This window comes from Dendrobates tinctorius, unplaced genomic scaffold (assembly GCF_039654945.1).
Source record: "Dendrobates tinctorius isolate UK_male_01 unplaced genomic scaffold, ASM3965494v1 ptg000024l, whole genome shotgun sequence".
In the NCBI taxonomy this organism is placed as follows: domain Eukaryota; kingdom Metazoa; phylum Chordata; class Amphibia; order Anura; family Dendrobatidae; genus Dendrobates; species Dendrobates tinctorius.
The window spans coordinates 23037481-23058379 of NW_027361692.1; the positions used below are offsets into that span (position 1 = coordinate 23037481).

Sequence of the window (20899 nt, forward strand, 5' to 3'; positions counted from 1 at the left end):
TTGATCAGCGGTGAGATCATCCCCACCGCTCAGAGAGCCACAGTTCCCACGCAGTCAGAAGACAGCGTGAGCGCTCAGCTGTGATCGGAGATATAAAGTTTACCTCCTCTCACTGGTGTCAGCAGATAGGACTACAGCTCCCATCAGCTGACACCTGCTGACGCCAATAGCAGCGAGAGCAGGAGCGGCAGATGGGTGAATTCATCAACCGCTCTTGTGCTGTAAATAAATAATTTAAAAAAAAACCTGCATGGGTTTTCCTGTATTTTTGATAACCAGCCAGGCAAAACTCATAGCTGGGGGCTGCAACCCTCTGCTGTCATCTTCAGCAAGGTTTGTTATCATGAATAACACGCCGTATTTTTAATTAAATAAATTAAAAAAAAAGCATGGGGTCCCCCCCATTTTTGACAAGCAGCCTTGCTAAAGCAGACAGCTGTGGGCCGGTATTCTCAGGCTGGTAAGGGGCCATGGATACAGCCCCCCAGCCTCAAAATAGGAGCCCGCAGCTGCCCAGATAAGGTACATCTATTAGATGTGCCAATTCTGGCACTTTGCCCTGCTCTTCCCACTTGCCTTGTAGTGGTGGCAAGTCGCGTTCATATTTGTGGGGTTGATGTCACCTTTGTATTGTCAGGTGACATCAAGCCCACACCTTAGTAATGGAGAGTTGTCTGTAAGGCACCTATCCATTACTAATCCTATAGTTACATGGTAAATTAAGACGCTGCCAGAATAAAGTCCTTTACTAGAAGTAAGACTAAACACAGCTTGCCATTTTATGTAAAAATAACAAACACAGTTATACTCACCTAACACCTAATTCCACCAAAGCCATTGTTCTCCTGTAAAAAAAACTAAAATAAAGAAACAACAATATACCATACCTGTCTGTCGTTCTGCCCCACGCCGCAATCCATGTCTGGGGGATTAATAGTTTTCAACCTGGACGGTGCCAATATGCGACCGTCCAGGTTGAGAACCACTGGGGAATGAACTACTGTGAGCGGAGCCTTAGTGACCAGCGGTGACATCATCGAGGTTACGTCCAGTCACTGAGGCTGCGTTCCCAGCAGGGCTGAACTGCTGTGAACTCAGGGAGATCCCCGCTAGCACCATAGGAAAAAGTCACTGAGTTCACTGCAGTTCATGCTCAGTGGCTTCACAGCAGATCACCGTGAGAATTTCTCTGTGTTAACGAGGACTTGTTTCCAGATTAGTAGATGACATTTTTTGCTCTTATTTTATCCACACTGCTGTTAAAAGAATGGTTAATTTCTGTTCTGTTCTTTAAACTGAATATAATACGAAAGAATACTCTTATGCAAGAATGACCTATGTTCCAGTTGTCATCTGTCTATGCACATACATTTTTATGGCCTGGTGTTTTTATTTCACAATTCCCAGAAATTGGTCAAGGCCAAATTGCTGTTTCCAAATTCTATGATGATATAGTATAACCTCCCAAAATTCTGTGGATTCAGCCCAATTCTTCCTGAGAGCTTCAACTTTTGAACCAGGTGACTGACACAAGGAAAGTACCCCCACATTTCTCATGTAATTTATCTTGTATCCCAGGATGTCTTTGAATTGTATAACTCATATTTCTGCCTAATTATTGTGTAATGCCTCAATTCCATTTGATCTTATAAAAGCACTATAAAAGATCACTATATCCAATAATAAATAGAGACTACTTGGAAAGACAACGCATGTGTGTCTCTCTGATTATTTTCGTCTTCTCTTAGATACCTGAGCTATAATAATACCTGAGGGTAGATCACAACAGAAAAATCCAGTCTTCGACATTGCTTCTCTTAGTGTTACTTTTTTTATCCATCATAAAGTTACAGGAATTTGGGCCTTATATAATGGTATTTTTTGTCTAAGACAAGAAAATAGTGTGACCAACGCCTCCCTGGTAAAGACACTAAATATTGGCAGTAAATAATAAGTCCAGAGCATAGCCTAAGTCGGCATGCTATAAGTGTGTATGCACACTCTCCTGCCAATTATCCGCTATAATAGCTGTTAAACTTACCAAAACAGGACAACAGGTTGGTGTCTTAAGCATCCCTAAATCAGATCTTCTGCCCCAGTTGGAAGCAGCATGCCAAAAAAAGCAGCGAAGATCTGAGTACCCAAGATGCCGAAAACTCTGCTGCTCCCGATGGAGGTGGCAAAAGGAGAAATGCAGTAGCGAGGCTGCAGAAGTTTGCCTGGAAACAGGGAACTTAAGGCAAGCAAAATGCTGACTGATGATTGGGGCCAGAGAAACGAGGCCACAGAATCCAACACAGGAGACTGCTCATCTGGGGACGGCCATTCTGAGGAGACTGGGGGACGGGCATCATTACAGCAGAGGAGCGGGAAAACACCACAAACAAATACTGCTAGAGATAAAGAACTATGAGGGACTTAATGACTGCTGTATCACAGGGCAACCAGTCTATTAATGTGTTGTCCTGGCAAGCGTGCAAAATAAGAGAACTTAAATATGATCAGGCTTGATTTGCAAAAAGTGGGCGAAAGAATCAGTGCTGTGAAAATCAGTGTTTCCACTCTTGAAGATTACATAAATAAGGTGGGGAAGGCTTGTAAGAAATCTATTATTGGAGAGGTGGGAGAGTTATGATACAAAATGGACAACCTATAAAATAGACTTCGCCACAATGACATCAGATTAGTGCGGTTCCCTGAAAAATCTGAAGGCTCGCACCCCACTGAAGAGACCACCAAGACCAATTTTAGCCAAGATTCTCCACTTTAAAGATAGAGCAACAATCCTAATGCTGGCAAGAGACCAACAAGACCTCACTTTTGATGGGCAAAAGATTTCTATTTTTACTGACTATTGAGATGCAAAAGAGGAGAGCTTGATTCACAGAGAGTAAGAAACGTTTATAGTATGTGGGAATAACCAACTCCATGATCTATCTGTTAAAGTTCAGAGTTGCTGCTTTTGATATCACTCACTCTTTCAAAGATCCAAAGCAAGCCTTTTAAATGGTTAGTCCTCATTGAAAAGAGAAACCAATTGACTGTTTTCCTCCTGATAAATGTCAGGTCCGACACTCGTCAGCAGGTCTGAGCTGAACCCAACAGGAGCAGACATAAACTTTTGAGTGAGGAGAGGTGTTACAAAGTCACTGGTAAGGTGCTAGAGGAGAGAGATGCTTAATGGCGTGATATAAAACCCAGAGATTTTTCTCCAGCACACTAAGTGCGGTGAGGGGTTAAAAGCTGATTTGTATAATGGGCTGAGTTTTATGTGGCTATCCATAGAGTGGGTGGGAGGATGTCCACCTTTTCTCCACCCCAGGGTATGGTCTGGGGCTTAAGTAGCTGGCCTCCAAAGGCAGCAGTGTTCAGTGTCTGGAGAGGAACACTCCAGAGAAAGGTTTGTGCTGGAACCAACCTGAACCATGTGTGTTCTGCTAGCGGTGAGGAGGAGGAGCCCCACTTTCAGAAGGACTTTGCTTTGTGCTACCATTTGGTTTTGTTTTCTTGTTTGCCCAGAGGGCCTTATTTGTTTTACTACACCTTGGTTTATGATAAACCAAAGGAAGTTCTTAAAGAGACAGTGTTCTCGTGTCTACCTCCATGTACAGCTAAGTGAGCAGATCTACCACAGTTGGTGGAGAATGCGGACAGCGTTCCCAGCAAACACGTATGATGGCTACAAGAGATATTGCATGTCCTGGGTGAAGGAGGCCACAAGCAAGCATACATCAGGCAAAATGGAGGACCTTCTTAAGCATCTGGTACAATCACAGCAACAGCAGCTCCAATAGCATCAGCAGCAACTACAGCAGCAACAGATGACTCAGCAGGAGACAAGTAAACTGCTTATACAATAAATGCAACAGCAGCACCAGCAGCAGAGTGACTTGCTCGCAGACGTGGCTTGTGGAAGATCGGCAGCCCCTTCCCCAAAGTCCAGGTGATGACACATACATCCGGAAGTCAGTAAGATGAGCCATGCAAAAAATTACCCTGTGTCATGATGAGGAAGCATTTTTGACTGTGTTTCAGCAGGTAGCAGAGTGATAGAAACTACCACCAGAGCAGTGGTACTGGCCCGCTATCTAACTGGTAAACCCCTAAAGGCTTATGATTTAGCGTTATAGGATGCCCAGGAATATGCCAAATTAAAAACTGAAATTTTGGCAAGCTGGGAGGGACTATGTGGGTCAGATAACAAAAGGTTCACCACTGGGCATATTATGGGGACAAACCACCTTTATCCCAAATGTTCTACTGCATCTTGTGCAAATATGGTTGCAGCTGAAATCCTCCACTCCAGCCCAGATGGTCGATTGGGTTGTCATGGACAGATTCTTGCACTCTCTTCCTAGGCTGGTGCAGACCTGGATTGCCCAGGGAAATCCACAGAATGACAATGAACTGGTGGGCTTAGTGGAACGGTACTAGGTGGTCGAGAGGTCCCTAAGAAAGCCAGGGGGTGGTGCATCCCCATACTGGGGTACCCAGCGGGAGCCTGAATGCCCAAAAGAGGGTTAGTAGAGCCACCACTGGGGGAGTCCTAGAGGAAGTGTTAAGGGCCTTTAGTAAAGACTTGCTCTGCTAGAGATGTCGCAGTTCGGGACATATAGCCTCCCGTTGTCCTTTGTCCTCCAAGGAGATGGACTACAGCCATCAGCCCGGTGAGTGTTCGCAGGCATGTCCTGTGACAATAAATGGGGTGCTACTGTCAGGACTCTTAGACTCAGGGAGCTGGTGTCCCTGGTAATACCACACTCCCCCATCAGATGATCCCAGAGAAACATGTGGGCATCCGCTGTATCCACAGGAATGCCAAGGACTACCTCATTGCCACATTGTCTATAAAAATGAGCTAGGGTACTGAGTCCCATAAGGTCGGGGGAGTCAAAGGTTTGCTACTCCCCGTGATAATCGGGCGTCACTTCAGCCTTTTCTGAGACTTGTGGGTGTCATGCCCGTCATGCCGGACATGCTACTTGCGCTGCATGATCCCCATTGTCATGCCTGTCATGTCTCATTGTCCCCAGGTCTGGGGCCCTGCGGGCGCCCCATGGGTCTTGCCTGTGTGTACAGGTGAACCTCATGACTGTTATGCCACACGCCTGGAGCAGTGTGCACGCACGCCTTACCTCATGGCTGCACGCTGTTGCTAGGTAACCATCCATCTCTGCTCTGATTCAGCAATCCTCTGTATTCCTGGAACCCCTGATCATGTGACCTTTCCTATGTTCCAGCACTGTCTGATTCTGCAATCCTCTGTATTCCTGGAACCCCTGATCATGTGACCTCTATGGTCCAGCCAGTTTGATCTAGCAGCACTCTCTATGACCCAGGAGGATCTGAACCGGAAGTCGTTCCCTGGTCCTGACCCGGAAGTCCAGGTGCTATGGTGCTATATCAGACCGCCCCTTCCTATGGTCGGGGCCTGAGTATCGTGTTGCTTCCCTGCATGGCTGCTTGGTCTGCTCGGTCACTCCCTGTATTCTGTGCCCCTGCACTCTGCCCTGTCGTGCATCTCTGCACACGCTCTGTGCTTGTACTCTGTCTCTTGTCTCGTACCATGTCTTGTGTTGTCTCTCGTGCCATGTTTGTCCTTGCCTTGCTTTGCCTTGTAGTACTTTCGCTGTTCTCTGCCTCAGCCTGTTTTGCTATGTCTTGCCTAAGCTCTTCCTTGCCTTGTTGTTCATCCTGTGTTCCGTGTCTAGTCTCAAGGCTCCGCCTTGACCCGGCTCTGGGCTTCAGCCTACGCTCCGCTGCTAGACTCTGTCCTATGGTGCTCTCTAGCACACTCCCTGACTAGTCTCAAGGCTCTGCCTTGACCCGGCTCTGGGCTTCGGCCTACGCTCCGCTGCTAGTTCTATGTCTCTGTCCTGAACCCTGACCCTGACGTGCCCTCTGCATGCGCAGGACCTTGCCTTGAACTCTGCCCCTGGCAAGCCCTCTGCATGCGCAGGACCATGTCTTGAATTCTGTGTCTAGTCTCTATTTTTCGTACGCCCCTGCACCTCTCGTACTAGGCTTTGCCATGCTGTCTCGCACATGTCTCTGTCCTGTACCATTGCCTAGCCCTGCCTTGTGGCTGCGTGCCCTCTTGCATGTGCCTGGTCATCCCATGCCCGCCTGTTTGTGCCTCAGCTGTGCTGCTCTAGCCGTGCCTGCCTGTGTGCCTCAGCCGTGCTCGCCGTCCAGTGCTATTGTGGTTTCCACCTGTCTGTGCCTCAGCCGTGCCGCCTCTAGTCATGCCCGCCTGTCTGTGCCTCCAGCCGATACCGCCTGCCGGTACCCTCAGTCATGGCTTCCGTGCTCCTTTGCACTCACACTGTTTCTCGCACTATGCGTTTTTGTGCTATTCTTGCACAAGTCTTTTGCTATCCTTGCTCTGTCCTGAACCTTGTTTCCCTGTTGTGTTCTGAGTTCCATGACCTGTCTTGAATCTTTGTCTTGCTTGTACCTTGTTCTGTGCTCTGCTCTTTGTCTTGAACCCTGACCCTGGCGTGCCCCTCTGCACACGCAGGACATCTGTCCTGAACTTCAAAGCCCAACGTGTTCTCTAGCACATGTGGGACCTGCCGCTAACCATGTACCCTGGCGTGCCTCCTAACACGGCCAGGACCATTCTTTGTACCGTGCCCCTGGTGTGCCTATAGCACACGCAGGACCTTAAATCTTGAATCCTGGCAGCTCCTCTAGCGTTCCCAGGACCTTGGACCTTGAACCCTGGTGTGTCCCCTATACACGCACCTTGCCTAGTGTGTTGAACACTGCCTTGCACCTTGCCTTGGACCCTGGCGTGTCCCTAGCATGCACTCTGCATTGAACTTTGCCTTCGACCCTGGCGTGTCCCTAGCACGCACCCAGCCTTGAACTTTGCCTTGAACCCTGGTTTGCCTGCCGGATGCCCGGATCCTGCCGATCGCTATCAGAGGTCCGGAACCTGATGACCCTGTTGATCGTTGCCTGCTGTCCGAAGTCCGACGTCATCATGCCTTTGCCTGTACCCAGGCATGCCATCTAGCATCTAGCCATGGACCTTGGCGTGCCCTTGCACGCACCTTGCTGTGTTTTCCCTGTGTTATCACGTCTTGCACCTGATGTTACCCTGAAGTTGTCCTTAATGAAGATACCTTGAACTTACGTCTTGTCTTATCTTGTTTCCTGCACGTCCCTGGTCATCAGACACTCACATTGTGTCTTCCTTGAGCCGGCCGTTTGGTCCCAGCAGTCGTGGTGGCTCAGCCCCTTGGTCTTGCCCCTGACACTCCCTGTATATGGGGTGGTTCCTCACAAGGTCAGCTCGCCCTCAGTGGGTGGGTGCCATGACTCAGAGGGTCCACTCTAGAGAAAAGTCGACTCAGCTGAAGCTGACTCCTCACAGTGGGGAAAAGCAGGGATACCAAGTGACGCAGACTGGAGCCAGCTTAACCCTGATGAATCCCCATCACAGTCAGAGGTGGATGAGTTCCCCCTGTGTGTCGAGGACGAGACGTGACCATTGAGTCTGAAATTCCTGAACTGGGGTTTCTGGGGAAATTTTGGGACTACTCATATGCGGTATCTTACCCTAAAAGGGGCATTTGAAACTGTGTCTGTGAAAAATGAGGTAGCCCATGAGCCGGGGGCTGACACCAGGTTCCTGTGCTCAGAAGTTAGTATCGGGTTACTCAATTGGGTCACCAAGCAGCAAGGGGAAGTATTAGAACATCTGTTAGTCCAGGGACCCTATAGACGTAGGGTACTAAATCTGGACCATTCTTATGTCTTGGAGGGGCATTTAAACATAAATAAAAACCAAAAACCCAAGAGGTAGTCCATATTTTCTCCCGGAAGGACCTGCCCAGCGAGGTTCTGATGGACCAAGGAACACTGTTCATGTCCAAGGTAATGAGAGAGTTATGAAAGCCTTCCAGATTACCCAACTCAGAACATCTGTGTACCATCCGCAGACGGACAGCCTTATGTAAAGATTCAACAAGACCTTGAAGTCTATGCTGAAGAAGGTCATGGAAAAGATTGGCCAGGACTGGGATTGCTTGTTACTGTACCAATTATTTTCCAGTAGAGAAGTCCCACATGCCTCTACAGGGTTCTCATCATTTTGAGCTGTTATATGGACGACACCCTCTGGGACATCTGGACATCGCAAAGGAGACCCAGGAAGCAGAGGTAACCCCCCACCGAATCATTATCGAACATGTGGCCCAGATGCAGGACAGGATTGTGAGTGTGATGCCGATTGTGAGGGAGAGCCTCCTTTAAACCCAACAGGCCCAGGTAAGGGTCTACAATTGGTTGGCAATACTGAAGTTTAGCCCTGGAGACCGGGTGTTGGTGTTGATCCCCACGGGGTAAAGTAAGTTTTACTATTATATTTTTGTCTGCATTAGCTCTAGGGCATTTTGTTGTCTTCATCTCTGCACTATTTGATATATTGTTTTCCTTCCTGTGATATCAGGGACGGTTAGGGAAGTGAGGGACAGTCCTCGTTGAGTGGGGGCGCCAATATCGTACTGTTTAGGGTGCCAACCTCCACGGCTAGGAAGGTATCAGCGAGGCCTAATATAGGGATGTTCAGAACTTTATACAAGATCTTTTTTCCATTTTTGGCATTTGCCAGGTCTTTTTGCACTGGGAAGGTGATTTTTAACAAAATATTGAATTAAACTGTATTTTTTAATGGGATTTGCATGTTCACCTACCTCTTATTCAAATCTCTATGAATTTTGACTTTTTTCTGTCTGCTGTTTAAAAATGAATTTTTGGAGACCTTGAGTCTTCTTTAGTGGCTTTGCTATCTAGTTTAGTGTAGGGACCCATAAGCATGGGGACCTTTGGCACAGGTGACGGGCTCATGTCATTTGGCCAAAATATCAACTAAAACCTCACTATTTTTGTATTTTTTGCACCATATTTTTCAGGATGCAGCCAAGCCCAGACACGTCTGCTCTAGAATGAGGGGTGTTCATAAAGCTATGCATTGAGAGTGCGCTGGCCAGCCCGCCTAATTGAATAGTAGGGGCGTGACTAATAGGCTGTGGACCAGACACTGTGCAGTACCTTTGTGTGAACAACGCCCTATGCGGGCCTTTATTGTGCAATTGTATACTGGGCAGGCACCCCCTCCAGGAATGGGTAGGTGGAGAGTGGCTGATTGATCTGGTATTTTGCACCTGTGTTGCGGACATCTTGCTATATGGGCCGGCTGCAACCTGTAGTGCATTTGTTTCAAGATTTGGGCAGGTAAGTGTTGCTGCCTTTTTGTCTGCTGTTTTTGTTTGTGTACCAGCTTTTTGAGGATTGACTACAGCTTTACAATGAAATTGAGATTTGTGGAGTTTTCTGACCATAGATCCAAAATGTAAATGTTTTGTTCACTGAATCACCTACAGTCATGGCAGAAAGTATTGGCACCCTTGAAATTGTTTCACAAAATGAAGTATTTTTCCCAGAAAATTATTGCAATTACACATGTTTTGTTATACACGTTTATTTCCTTTGTGTTTGTATTGGAACAACACTAAAAAAAACAGAAAAAAAGGCAAATTGAATCAGTTTGCAAAAGAAGAGTGATCCAAAATTCCAGTTGATATTTGTAAGAAACTTGTTAATGGTTATAGGATGCGATTGATTGCGGTTATTTATTCCAAAGCGAGTGCAACCAAGTTTTAAGTTGAGGGTGCCAACAACTCTGTCTGGATCATTTTGGGGGTTTAGTGCAGGGTTCCCCAACTCCAGTCCTCAATGCCCACCAACAGATCATGTTTACAGGATTTCCTGAGTATTGCTCAGGTGATAATTGCATCACCTGTGCAATACAAAGGAAATCCTGAAAACATGACCTGTTGGTGGGCCTTGAGGACTGGAGTTGGGGAACCCTTGTTTAGTGTGAAATTATGTCCAATCTGCCTTTTGTTCTCTGTTTTTTGTGTGTTGTTCCAATACACACAAAGGAAATAAACGTGTATAGCAAAACGTGTAATTGCAATGATTTGCTGGGAGAAATACTTCATTTTCTGGAATAAATTCAAGACTGCCAACACTTTTCGCCATGACTATATTTTTCACTTCTACCTTGTGAGATGGTGCTTCATCATGATGAAAAAAACATTGTTCATTATCATCACCAAATTGATCCTGAAATATAGGAGGAAATTGGTCTTAGAAGATGTTTAGATATCATCCGGTCCCCAGTTCGAAAGTAGCAGAGCCAGAATCAAAACAAAAAGGATATGTGACCCATAGAGATATCAACTTACATTAGCAGGGCAGGTAATAAAAGTGTTAGAAGAGTGTTAGGAAAAATTAGGACAATTCAAGGGAGCAAAATTAGTAATGGAAAACCTCTTTAAATTAATTTTCATGTCAATGAATGATTTTGCATTCCTTGAGTTAATGAAAATTTCCACTATAAAAACTAAAGCAGCAAACTTTGGAAAAACAAAAATTAATGTCAGTCTTACAACTTTTTGCCACGACCGTATAAGCAGGTATGATGGGTTATCAGATGAACTTTTGCCACCACATCCCATTGAGATCCTTAATACAAAAAATGCTTTGGTTCAGTATATGATTTATGGTGTGGGGCATAATGTTTCCATTATGAGAAAATATTCATGACTCGGAATACTACACAAACTGCTGACATTGCTTGTATACTAGCTGAAACCCATTCATTCTTAAATTGATTTAGTTAAAAAGCAATGCTTTAGAAACTATTGGCATACACAAAGTATCTACTAGATCTCAATAATGGATAGGCTTCACTATTTATAGTCCTGCTAAAATGCTTACATAATGACTTGTAAGTTGCAACCTTGAACTATCACATAAAACATAGTCAAGACCTATACTCTTCTAGAATTTCATAAGATTCTCTTAATGTATTCTTGCTTACTTTGTACTATATATTAAGGACCTAATAATTACATATATTTAATATGATTAGAATTTTTTTTCCTTTGCTTTGTGTAACTAGTTTCCAACCAACAACAAAATGTACATTGTGGCTCAGTGGCTAAATCCCACTGTGCAATGTACATTTTTTTTCAGGCTAATCAGTTAGAATCATAGAATCGTAGAGTTGGAAGGGACCTCCTGGGCCATCTGGTCCATCCCCCTGCTCAAAGCAGGATTTGCTAAACCATCCCAGAAAGATGTCTACCCAGCCTCTGTTTGAAGACTTCTATTGAAGGAGAACTCACCACCTCTCGTGGAAGCCTGTTCCACTTATTGATCACTCTAACTGTCAAAAAGTTTTTTGTAATTTCTAATCTGTGTCTCCTCCCATTCATTTTCATCCCATTGCTTCTAGTCTTTACTTGTGCAAATGAGAATAAAGATGATCGTTCTACTATGTGACAGCCCTTGAGATATTTGTAGACAGTTATTAAGTCTCCTCTCAGTCTTCTCTTTTGCAAGCTAAACATTCCCAAATCCTGCAACCTTTCCTCATAAGACAGGGTTTGCAGACCGGTCACCATTCTGGTCGCTGTTTTCTGAACTTGCTCCAGTTTGTTGATGTCTTTTTTAAAATGTGGCGCCCAAAACTGGATACAGTATTCCAGATGAGGTATGACCAAAGAGGAGTAGAGGGCAATAATGACTTCACGTGATCTAGACTGTATGCTTATGTTAATACACCCTAGAATTGCATTTGCCTTTTTTGCTGCTGCATCACACTGTTGACTCATATTCAGTCTGTGATATATTAGTATACCCAAGTCTTTTTCACATGTGCTGTTGCTTAGCCCTATTCCTCCCATTCTGTATATGCTTTTTTCATTTTTATTGCCCAGATGTAGTACTTTGCATTTTTCCCTCACGAATTGCTCACGAATTATCAATAGTAGGAAAGGGTCTAGCAGTAACCCCCATGCCTACCATCTTGCTACTCCTTTTAGACTTTGTCTTAGGCCTCATCTATCGGTCCGTGAAAGACAGGTACAGCACATGGATGGCATCTGCGTGCAGTCCATGTTTAACACTGCAAAGAATAGGAGAAGCTTTGTAATTTATTATGTATCCATTCATGAAAAACACTGATGATTGATGGTAAAAACAGACACACGGACCATACACTGATGATACTGGTACCGCGTTTTTACATACCTGTTTAAATACAGACGTGTGAATGAGCCATTATGGCAACAATTTATTCCAACTGTCAGTCATTTCCTAATGTCCTTTCTTTAAACTGAATTCACTTGATTAGTTATCACAGCGATCAAGCTGTTTGAAGTTCAATTACTTTAGTGGGACTAAAATAAAAAGTAAAAAACTACTATTTAAAGTTATAAAAAAAAAGGTAAAACACACTGAAAACATATTTTTCTCATTTAAAATACTTTATAATGGTATAACTACATCCATAACAACTCAACTAATTCAATTACGATGTTACTTAACCCTCGTGGTGAATGCTGGGAAAAAAAGTAAATAAAAAATAATGCCAGATGTGATGCTTTTGCCTGTCCCACTTCTCGAAAACCTGCCCCACACAAAAACTTACAAAAAACATTACCTATGCAAAAATAAAAATGTTAGCAGCCTTCAGATATTTATGCAGCTCTGGCAAAACTTAAGAGACCACTTCCAAATGTTCAATTTGTCTGATTTTTCTCTTTTGAGTAAAATGTGAATTGTTCTTTTAGTCTACAAACTTCTGACGACATGTCTCCGAATTTCCATGCAATAATTTTTTTTTTCTGAAAAGTAGAAATGGTCAAAATTTAAAAAACAAAACAGTGCTTTCAGACCTCAAATAATGCAAAGAAAACAAGTTCATAATCATTTAGGAACAACAATACTAATGTTTTAACTCAGGAAGAGTTCTGAAATCAATATTTTGTGGAATAACCATGCTTTCCACCAGTCTTTCACACTGCTTCTTGCACAAAATTTTAAACAGTTTTTTGTTTGATGGCTTGTGACTATCCATCATCCTCTTGATTACATTCCAGAGGTTTTCAATGGGGTTCAGTTCTGGAGAATGTGTTGCCCATGACAGGGTTTTGAAGTGTTGGTCTATTAATTTTTGCCAGAGCTTTATATAGTTATACTGTATATATTGTGGCAGATCGGCTCACTTAGCTGCTCCTCAAGGTAGACACAGGCACATGTGGGGTTAAAGTCTCTTGGGTGGTTTATTGTATCATAAACCCCAAAATAGTAACAGAAGAACAGCCTTTCTGGCTCATTCATAAGCAGTCCTGCGCAGCACTTCTGGGCCAACATGTATGGCAGCTCTCACAGGAGTGTCAGCCTAGGGCTTGCTTGCCTCTATAAAACACAAAACAAAGAAAAAAAATGGAGATTTCTTTCCCCAGCCACACCCTTGAGGTGAAGATATGGTGAGTAGGCATCCCGCCCATCTCTTACCTACTCACCTAAAAACCCACCCATAACATGGCCGCTTAACTCCTTCAGCACATATCATGCAGAAAAGAAACTTCTAGATCACAGAGGAAAGCAGTCTCCGTGACACATATCTCCCCTCACATATCGTGCCAGTGATACTGTCACAATATATATTTGTATATTTATTCTGTATATTTCTGTAGCATATATATAAAGTATTCATTCCATGTGAAGTGAGCTTTTTTACATTTGTTCACATTACACCTGCAGACTTAAATTTATTTTATTGGGCTTTTATGTGATATACCAATACAAAGTTGCAAGTATTTGTGAAATGTAAGGGAAATGATACATGGTTTTATAAATATTTTTCAAATATGAATCTGAAAAGTGTAATATTAATTTTTATTCACCCCCTGTACACTGATACCTTAAATAAAATTCTGAGTGAACAATAGACTGAAGTAGATCAAGGGGTCATGGAAGTCATGATAAGGCTTCCACAGAGCCTTGATTTCATTGAGTCTGTCTGGGATTACATGAAGAAACAGAAGGATTAGTGCATGCATACATCCACAAAAGATGTGTGGCTAGTTCTCCAAGACATTTTGAACAACCTTTCTGCTAGAAGAATTTCAGTTTTGGAAGGAAAGGGTAGTCACACCAAGCATTGATTTAATTTGCTTTGCATCATTCTTTCACACCTGCCTAAAAATACCTAAAAATATTGAACTGTACCAAACAACTCCCATCTCCGCCCATCCTTTGTTCATGACTGTATATCTGCAGGTAAATATAATTTTCCGGGGTGACAGGTTCCCGTTAAAGGTCCTGTTACATTTAGCGATACATCAGTGATCCCGACAAGATATGACCTGGTCAGGATCGCTGGTGCATTGCTAAATGGTCACTAGTGAGCTGCCAAACAGGCAGATCTCACAGCAGTGCAGCAGCGGTCGGCGGTCGTTACTTACCTGTCAGACGGCAGCTCTGATGACGACTTCCTCCCGCATCCATGAGTCGCTCATCGGCGCCAGCAGGAAGCCGGCGACGAGAAATGGACCAGGACGATGTCACGCGATCAGCGATATCCAGCGGGGGGGCCGGTCAGAGGTAAGTGTCACATGTAGCGAGATCACTAGCGATATTGCAGTTGCGTCACAAAATCGATGACGCTTGAGCGATATCGCTAACAATATCGCTATGTGTAAAAGGCCCTTAAGGCTTTCACCTTGTTGTCTCTTGAATCACTTTTTAAAATGTTTTGACTCAAAACCATGATAATTCTATTTTACACAATTGTTTCTTTATTTTTTGCCAAAATACTTTTGCGTTGAATTATCACTTAGTATGAAACATTCAGTGGTCTTTTTTCTTTTTCTGTAGGATTATAATGATGAAATAAGACAAGAACAGTTACGAGAGCTGTCTTATTTAAATGGTTCTGAAGAGTCCAGTCATGGAAAAGTAGCAAGAGGTAGAGGAATAAGATTGGCTGCAACCACAGTTGGCAGGTGAGGAATGCAGTCAGCACCATAACATTACCTGGGAGTATGGTGTCACACAGGCACATTGAATGGGCCTCATTTGGATCCTATAGTAACTAAATCCAAATCCATTTGTATATGACTCCTGTACCAAGTTGCCACACCAAGCTACTATTGTTAATGGCTTTTTCAAGTCATTGACTGGTTTAGTGCACTAAAGATAAAAGTTTACTTGTCCCAAATTGAATTTATAAACTTTATTAATCATCCATGGGTTCATACCAGCACTTACGAAATGTGTTGAATCTAATGTTAAATCACAATGTGAAAAGGCTTGTTAAATGCTGAATATAAAGTAAATAGTGAAATCTGTGCAAATTGGTCTGAGTATGGACTACAATTCACGGACAGGCCACAGGTCTCCTGACCTTAGAATCTTATGAGGTTGGGAGTCCCATGGCCAATGTGTGCATTGTGGTCCGTGCCCTCACCATATTGAACAGACGTCTGCATGAGTCTGTACAAGCTATTCATACCTTATATTCAGGAAGAAAAGCAACGTGCATGTGTACAAAGTGGGGGAAGGGGAAACAAGAAAGCAAAACCGTATTTGAATGGGGGTAGTCAGCAATATGAAGTTAATTCTTGTGTTCTGCTTTAGGAATCGGGGAGGAGCCATTCCACATCCTCTGCCCGGACGTGGCACACCAGTACCGAGAAGTTCCCCAATATCACGAGTAGCATTGTCACTACCACCAGTAGCTCGTGGTGTTGCTGTAGCACGGACAAGGGGAGTTCCAGCTGCACCCGGCTTTAGAGCACCACCACCTGCCATTGAGACCTATGATGATTATGTAAGTTTTTATGACTATCATAACATTTCATATATTTTACAATATACCCATACAGGAGTTCCCTTATTGGAAAAAAGAGAGAAGTCGGCGCTTTCTGACAGTAGTAAGTTTAAAAAAGAGAGATTAAAATAAAAAACAAAAAAATTGTTCACCTGATGGAGTTGTGCATATTTGGGCACAATTCTTAAGAATGCATGAAATAAATCCCAATAGGTGCAGTCAACCTGGTGTGCTGATGGAAGTTAATGCAAGGGAGTTCAAGCAGTGCGTAATGATGGTAGAGATATCAGGTGAAGGACTCTCCCACGATGGCAGATGTAATCACATGGAAAAATTACCCAAAAAAAATCCAGAAGAATAAAATAAATTAAAATTGTATTTGAAAATACAGCAGCATTTCAGCTGTGTCCAGGCAACTAAAGAAGGCTGGATATACATATTGTGTTTTTAAGCAAGATTTTCCTTTTATTTTATTCTACTGACACTTTTTGGGTAATTTTTCCATTTGGTTACATCTGCTCTCATGGGAGCGCCCTTCACCTCGTATCTCTACCCTCAAATATTTTACAATTCAACACTTCCAATTTTATGTTATTGTAATGTAACAATATCATCAACTGCCTTTTTATTGATACGGTCATATGTATAACATTTTGGCTAACAAAAAAATATTTGCATGACAAAAATTTTAATTAAGCTCTTGTTATTATGTAACAAAATAAATCAATAAATTCTTATTTCCTACCCAAAATGCTTTTGTATAAAGCAATTTATGAAATTAAAGCGATTGAGAAGTGCAAGAATAAGACATGGAAATATAAGTCTAGTATTATTTGATTAAATCCTAAATTATATTTAGTGGAATCAGAACAGCTGGATGGCATATTGATTAAATAAAACTGATTAGATATTGTGCCAGAAGCACTTACATGAAGAGCTAAGGCTCAGCTGACAAGCATCTGGTGATACTTGAAAAATCCAATTGTATTTCTGTAATAGCAGTAAAGTGTGAAGATTTTATTATGGGAAAGTGTGAGTGGTTTAGCCAAGCATCTTATAGCGGGGGAGCGCTGATGGTAACCAAAACCGCTTTTACGTTGTTTTATGCATCACTGGCATTTTCAGCCAGGGTCTACGCTGAAGAAAAATAAAACATCATAGAAAATAATTATTCTGAAATTTTTAATTAAAGTTTCTTGACAATGTATTAAGTTGATTGTACTGCTGGAGAATGTTTTATGGAAAGAACAGCAATACAGTTCTGCACATTTGCGCCGTTTCTTTTTTTCATACATTTAATCATTTAGTTGCTCCCGGCGTACTTTCCTTTTTGTCATTAAATGAAACCTTGGTCATTTAATTGCCAGTCATCTTATTGAACTTACATGAAAGAAATGGGTTCTTAACTTAAAGCGTGTGATGTAAATGAAAAATCAGCTAAAATCTATGCAAATGAAAATTATGCCAGGAATATTAGTTTTCTGATTATTCCATTCTCATTAGTATTTGCTGAACATTCATCACAAACCTCTAAATTTGATTATTTAAATTGGAATTTGTAACTGAAATAAACTCAAGTTGTTGACTGTGCAAGCCTTCAATTGCTCAGTGCCATTTATGCTCTGCCCTGGTGGAGTCTTCTACCCCACCAGGTATGGTTGAACTTTTATGGTACCCCTGAGAATGCAATTTATTAATAAACTATTTGAAAATTAGAAACATTGATATACAGTGATAAATGTTAAAGAGGATTTCTGGTTTTGGAAAACCTCTTTTCCATAGCTGCAGTTTTGGAGAAATAAATTGTGCTTTATTCACCCTTTCCCAGGCCAGCACTGAGTCCCTGCAGCCGCTCACATTATCGGGTATTATTTGCAGTCTTGACATAACGTTGACAGCGCTGCAGTCAATAACTGAGCTTTGCAGCTCTGCCTGAGCTCGTTGAATGGCTGCAGTGCTGTAGACATAACATCAGCTCTACCCACAATAGCAGACATTGGGAGCAATGGCGTAGACTCAGCGCTGGTTTTGGGGAGAGTGAATAAAGCACAGTTTGTATTTGTTAAACCAAACTGCAGTCAGGGGACAATATTTATACTAAAAATATAAACAAGGTTTATATGAAACCAGAAAGCCCTTTTAAGTAATGTAGAATTTATATGACCATAGGGTTAAAATTTTATTACTGAAGAAGTTTGTCCCATTTGGTCAACCTTCTTTATTTGAGGGCATCTTGGCTGCTGGAACTATAATTATTCAACTATTACTTCCATAATAGGTTGCAAATGCCCTCTTATTTCTCCTTCAATGACTTAACTTTAAAATGTAATAATTCACAATAACTGTTCCAATGGTTAAAGGGAATCTGCCATCAGGTTTTTACTACCTTATCTGAGAGCACCATAATGTAGGCAAACAGAAGCTGAATCCAACGATGTATCACTTAGATTCCTGGATGCAACCGTTCTGGCACAGAGTTTTTAGATTTAACAATGTGGCAGAGCTGAGAAAGCTAACCCCGCCCACACCAGGCTCTCTGGATACATAGTCTATAGACAGTGAGGTGTTTATCACAGATGGGTTGACCAGGGCTCACACACTTCTGTAATCTGAACAATGATAATCACAAGGTGATAAAACGTTCAGAATAAATAAACAACAGCACACAGCCTGACATGTAACACATCCCTACATTCTGGGTTTTGACCTTTACCTCATACTGCCTTCAGATTACATAGCAAAATCCCGCTGACAGATTCCCATTAAGGCTAAATTCACACTAGGTGTTTTTGCAGCGTTTTCGCTGCTTTTTTATGCTAATTTTCATCTGCGTTGTACAGTACCAGCAAAGCCTATACGATTTTTCAGAACTCTCATGCACACACATTGTTTTTTTTTTGTCATCAGGATTTTGTGCATGTTTTTTGGACATAGAGCATGTCACTTCTTTTAGCTTTTTTCACCCATTGACTTGATTGGGTGGTGAAAAAACGCAGGTATCAGGTTTTGCTGCGTTTTTTGGTGCCCAAACCTGATTCTATGGAATAGAACTTTTTTCTCAACACTTAACTTTATCAGCATGCACAAGAGATAAATCTACCATGCCAAAGCTGCAAAAAAACGCATAAAAAATGAGAAAAAACATGGAAAATATGCTTATTGTGATCAGACCGTTTGAAAAGAGGTGTATTGCCGACACCTACTCCTGTGATTGTCTCAGCTGAAATTGAAATCTACCTGGGTGTAAGCTGGACACCAGACAACTGAGGGAATATGGGTGCACACCAAAAAATGAAGGAATCAACTGTAGTCCAAAAAAAGAGAAAAAAAGGTGGCACTCACCATCCGATAAAATTTTCCCTTATTTAGTCCATGACACAGGTACAGCGGGAGAGGAGCACTGTACCCGTTGAAGCGCAGTCAGCGCAAAATGGCCGTTGTCCACAGAAGGTATCCGCTCCTCTCCCGCTGTACCCGTGTCATGGACTAAATAAAGGAATGTTTTTTCAGATGGTGAGTGCCACATTTTTTTCCTCTGTTTTTGGACTACATATGCTTAGTGTGAACTTACCCTAATAGAGAAATCCCTTTCTATAATTTGTTTTAAAAGGGTATAAAGGATATCTTTCCATAGATGGCATACTATTCTGCATCATTGTAAAGAGTTTAGATGGGTTTTCCCAGCACAGTCATTGATAGGATATTGATAAAATATATGATTAAACTCTGATTTATAATTTTACAGTAATCCGAGATGCCTACTAGACCCATCGGTGCTCCTTCTTTTTTGTATTGACACATTACCACCTTACCACCCCTGATCAGACATGGCCCCTGTAATAGAGTGTTACAATACCTGAAAATGTTCATAACATAATAAAGCTAAATTTGAGCTGGAATTTGACTATTTGAGTTTAACAGATAATACATAGTTTAGCATTCCCCAATAAATACTCCAGACTATGGAGGAGATTTATTATCCCCTGTATGCCAGAAAACTGGCAACAAAAGTTGAAAAAATCATTGCCAGTGGTATTTGCACTTTAAAATGGCCGACGAGCTCTAAATACGTCTGTTTTAGTAAAATGAACGCCCTGTGAAACAACAATGCTCCATATTGTGCCATTTCTCTGTTAAGGTACAGTATATGCACATGCGGCAGGTTTATTGTAGAAATTGTTTTCACAGAAAGCACTTGTATTTCTGCAAGCCTCAATCAGATGAAAATGGACAGTGTCACGCATTTCTTAAAGGGAACCTGTCATCAAGAAAATGACTAAATGTTCTTTAACCCCTTCACGACCTTTGATGCCACGTAGGCGTCATGAAAAGTCGTGCCAGAACGACCCATGACGCCTATGTGGCGTCATGACTTTAAAGCCCCCCTGCGGGTCGGGTGACCTAGGTCACTGAAAGGTCACCCGACCCGCAGATACAGGGGGCTTTGTTCTTCGCCACAGGGGGCGTGGCTTCACCCCGACGTGGCTACGATCGCTCTGATTGGCTGTTAAAAGTGAAACAGCCAATCAGAGCGATAGTAATATTTCATCAATGAAAATTGATGAAATATTACAATCCAGCCATGGCCGATGCTGCTGTAGCATCGGACATGGCTGGAGACACCGATTCCACCCCCCCCACCGGCGATCGCCCCCCCGCAACTGAATGACAGCGGCGATCTGCCGCCGCTGTCATGATCTGCCCCCCTCCCATTCCCTTCTCTCCCTGCCAGCTTCCGATCCCCCCCTCACCCCATCTCACCTCCCCCGGCACCTTCTAAGTCCCCCCATCGCTCCCGGTGTCCGGCGGGTCCGGTTCATGGGCGCCGCCATCTTAGAAAATGGCGGGCGCATGCGCAGTGCGCCTGCCCGAATCTGCCGGCTGCAGATTTAATTCTTTCATTTTGATCACTCTCACAGTAATCAAAATGAAAGAAAAAGTAAATAAACCCCCCGATTATCACCCCCATAGGTAGGCACCACTAATAAAATAAAGAAAATATTTTTATTTTTATTTTTCCATTAGGGTTAGGGTTAGGGTTGAAAAGAGGGTTAGGGTTGAAAAGAGGGTTAGGGTTAGCGTTGAAAAGAGGGTTAGGGTTAGGGTTGAAAAGAGGGTTAGGGTTAGGGTTGGAAAGAGGGTTAGGGTTGGAAAGAGGGTTAGGGTTAGGGTTGGAAAGAGTGTTAGGGTTGGAAAGAG

At 42.8% G+C, this 20899-nt stretch overlaps 1 protein-coding gene across 5 annotated transcripts in view; it reads left to right on the forward strand.

Moving 5' to 3' along the window:
- Nucleotides 1-20899, forward strand: part of KHDRBS2 (KH RNA binding domain containing, signal transduction associated 2) — a 628563-nt gene that overhangs the window by 383884 nt on the left and 223780 nt on the right. For all 5 annotated transcript variants that reach the window (XR_012231038.1, XR_012231037.1, XR_012231039.1 and 2 more), the window contains 2 exons: nucleotides 14746-14873; nucleotides 15508-15700. Coding sequence is in view for 1 of the 5 variants with exons in the window: in XM_073569405.1 (XP_073425506.1) it covers nucleotides 14746-14873; nucleotides 15508-15700 (321 nt within the window). In the remaining 4 variants the exon portion in view is untranslated. The remainder of the gene's footprint in view (nucleotides 1-14745; nucleotides 14874-15507; nucleotides 15701-20899) is intronic.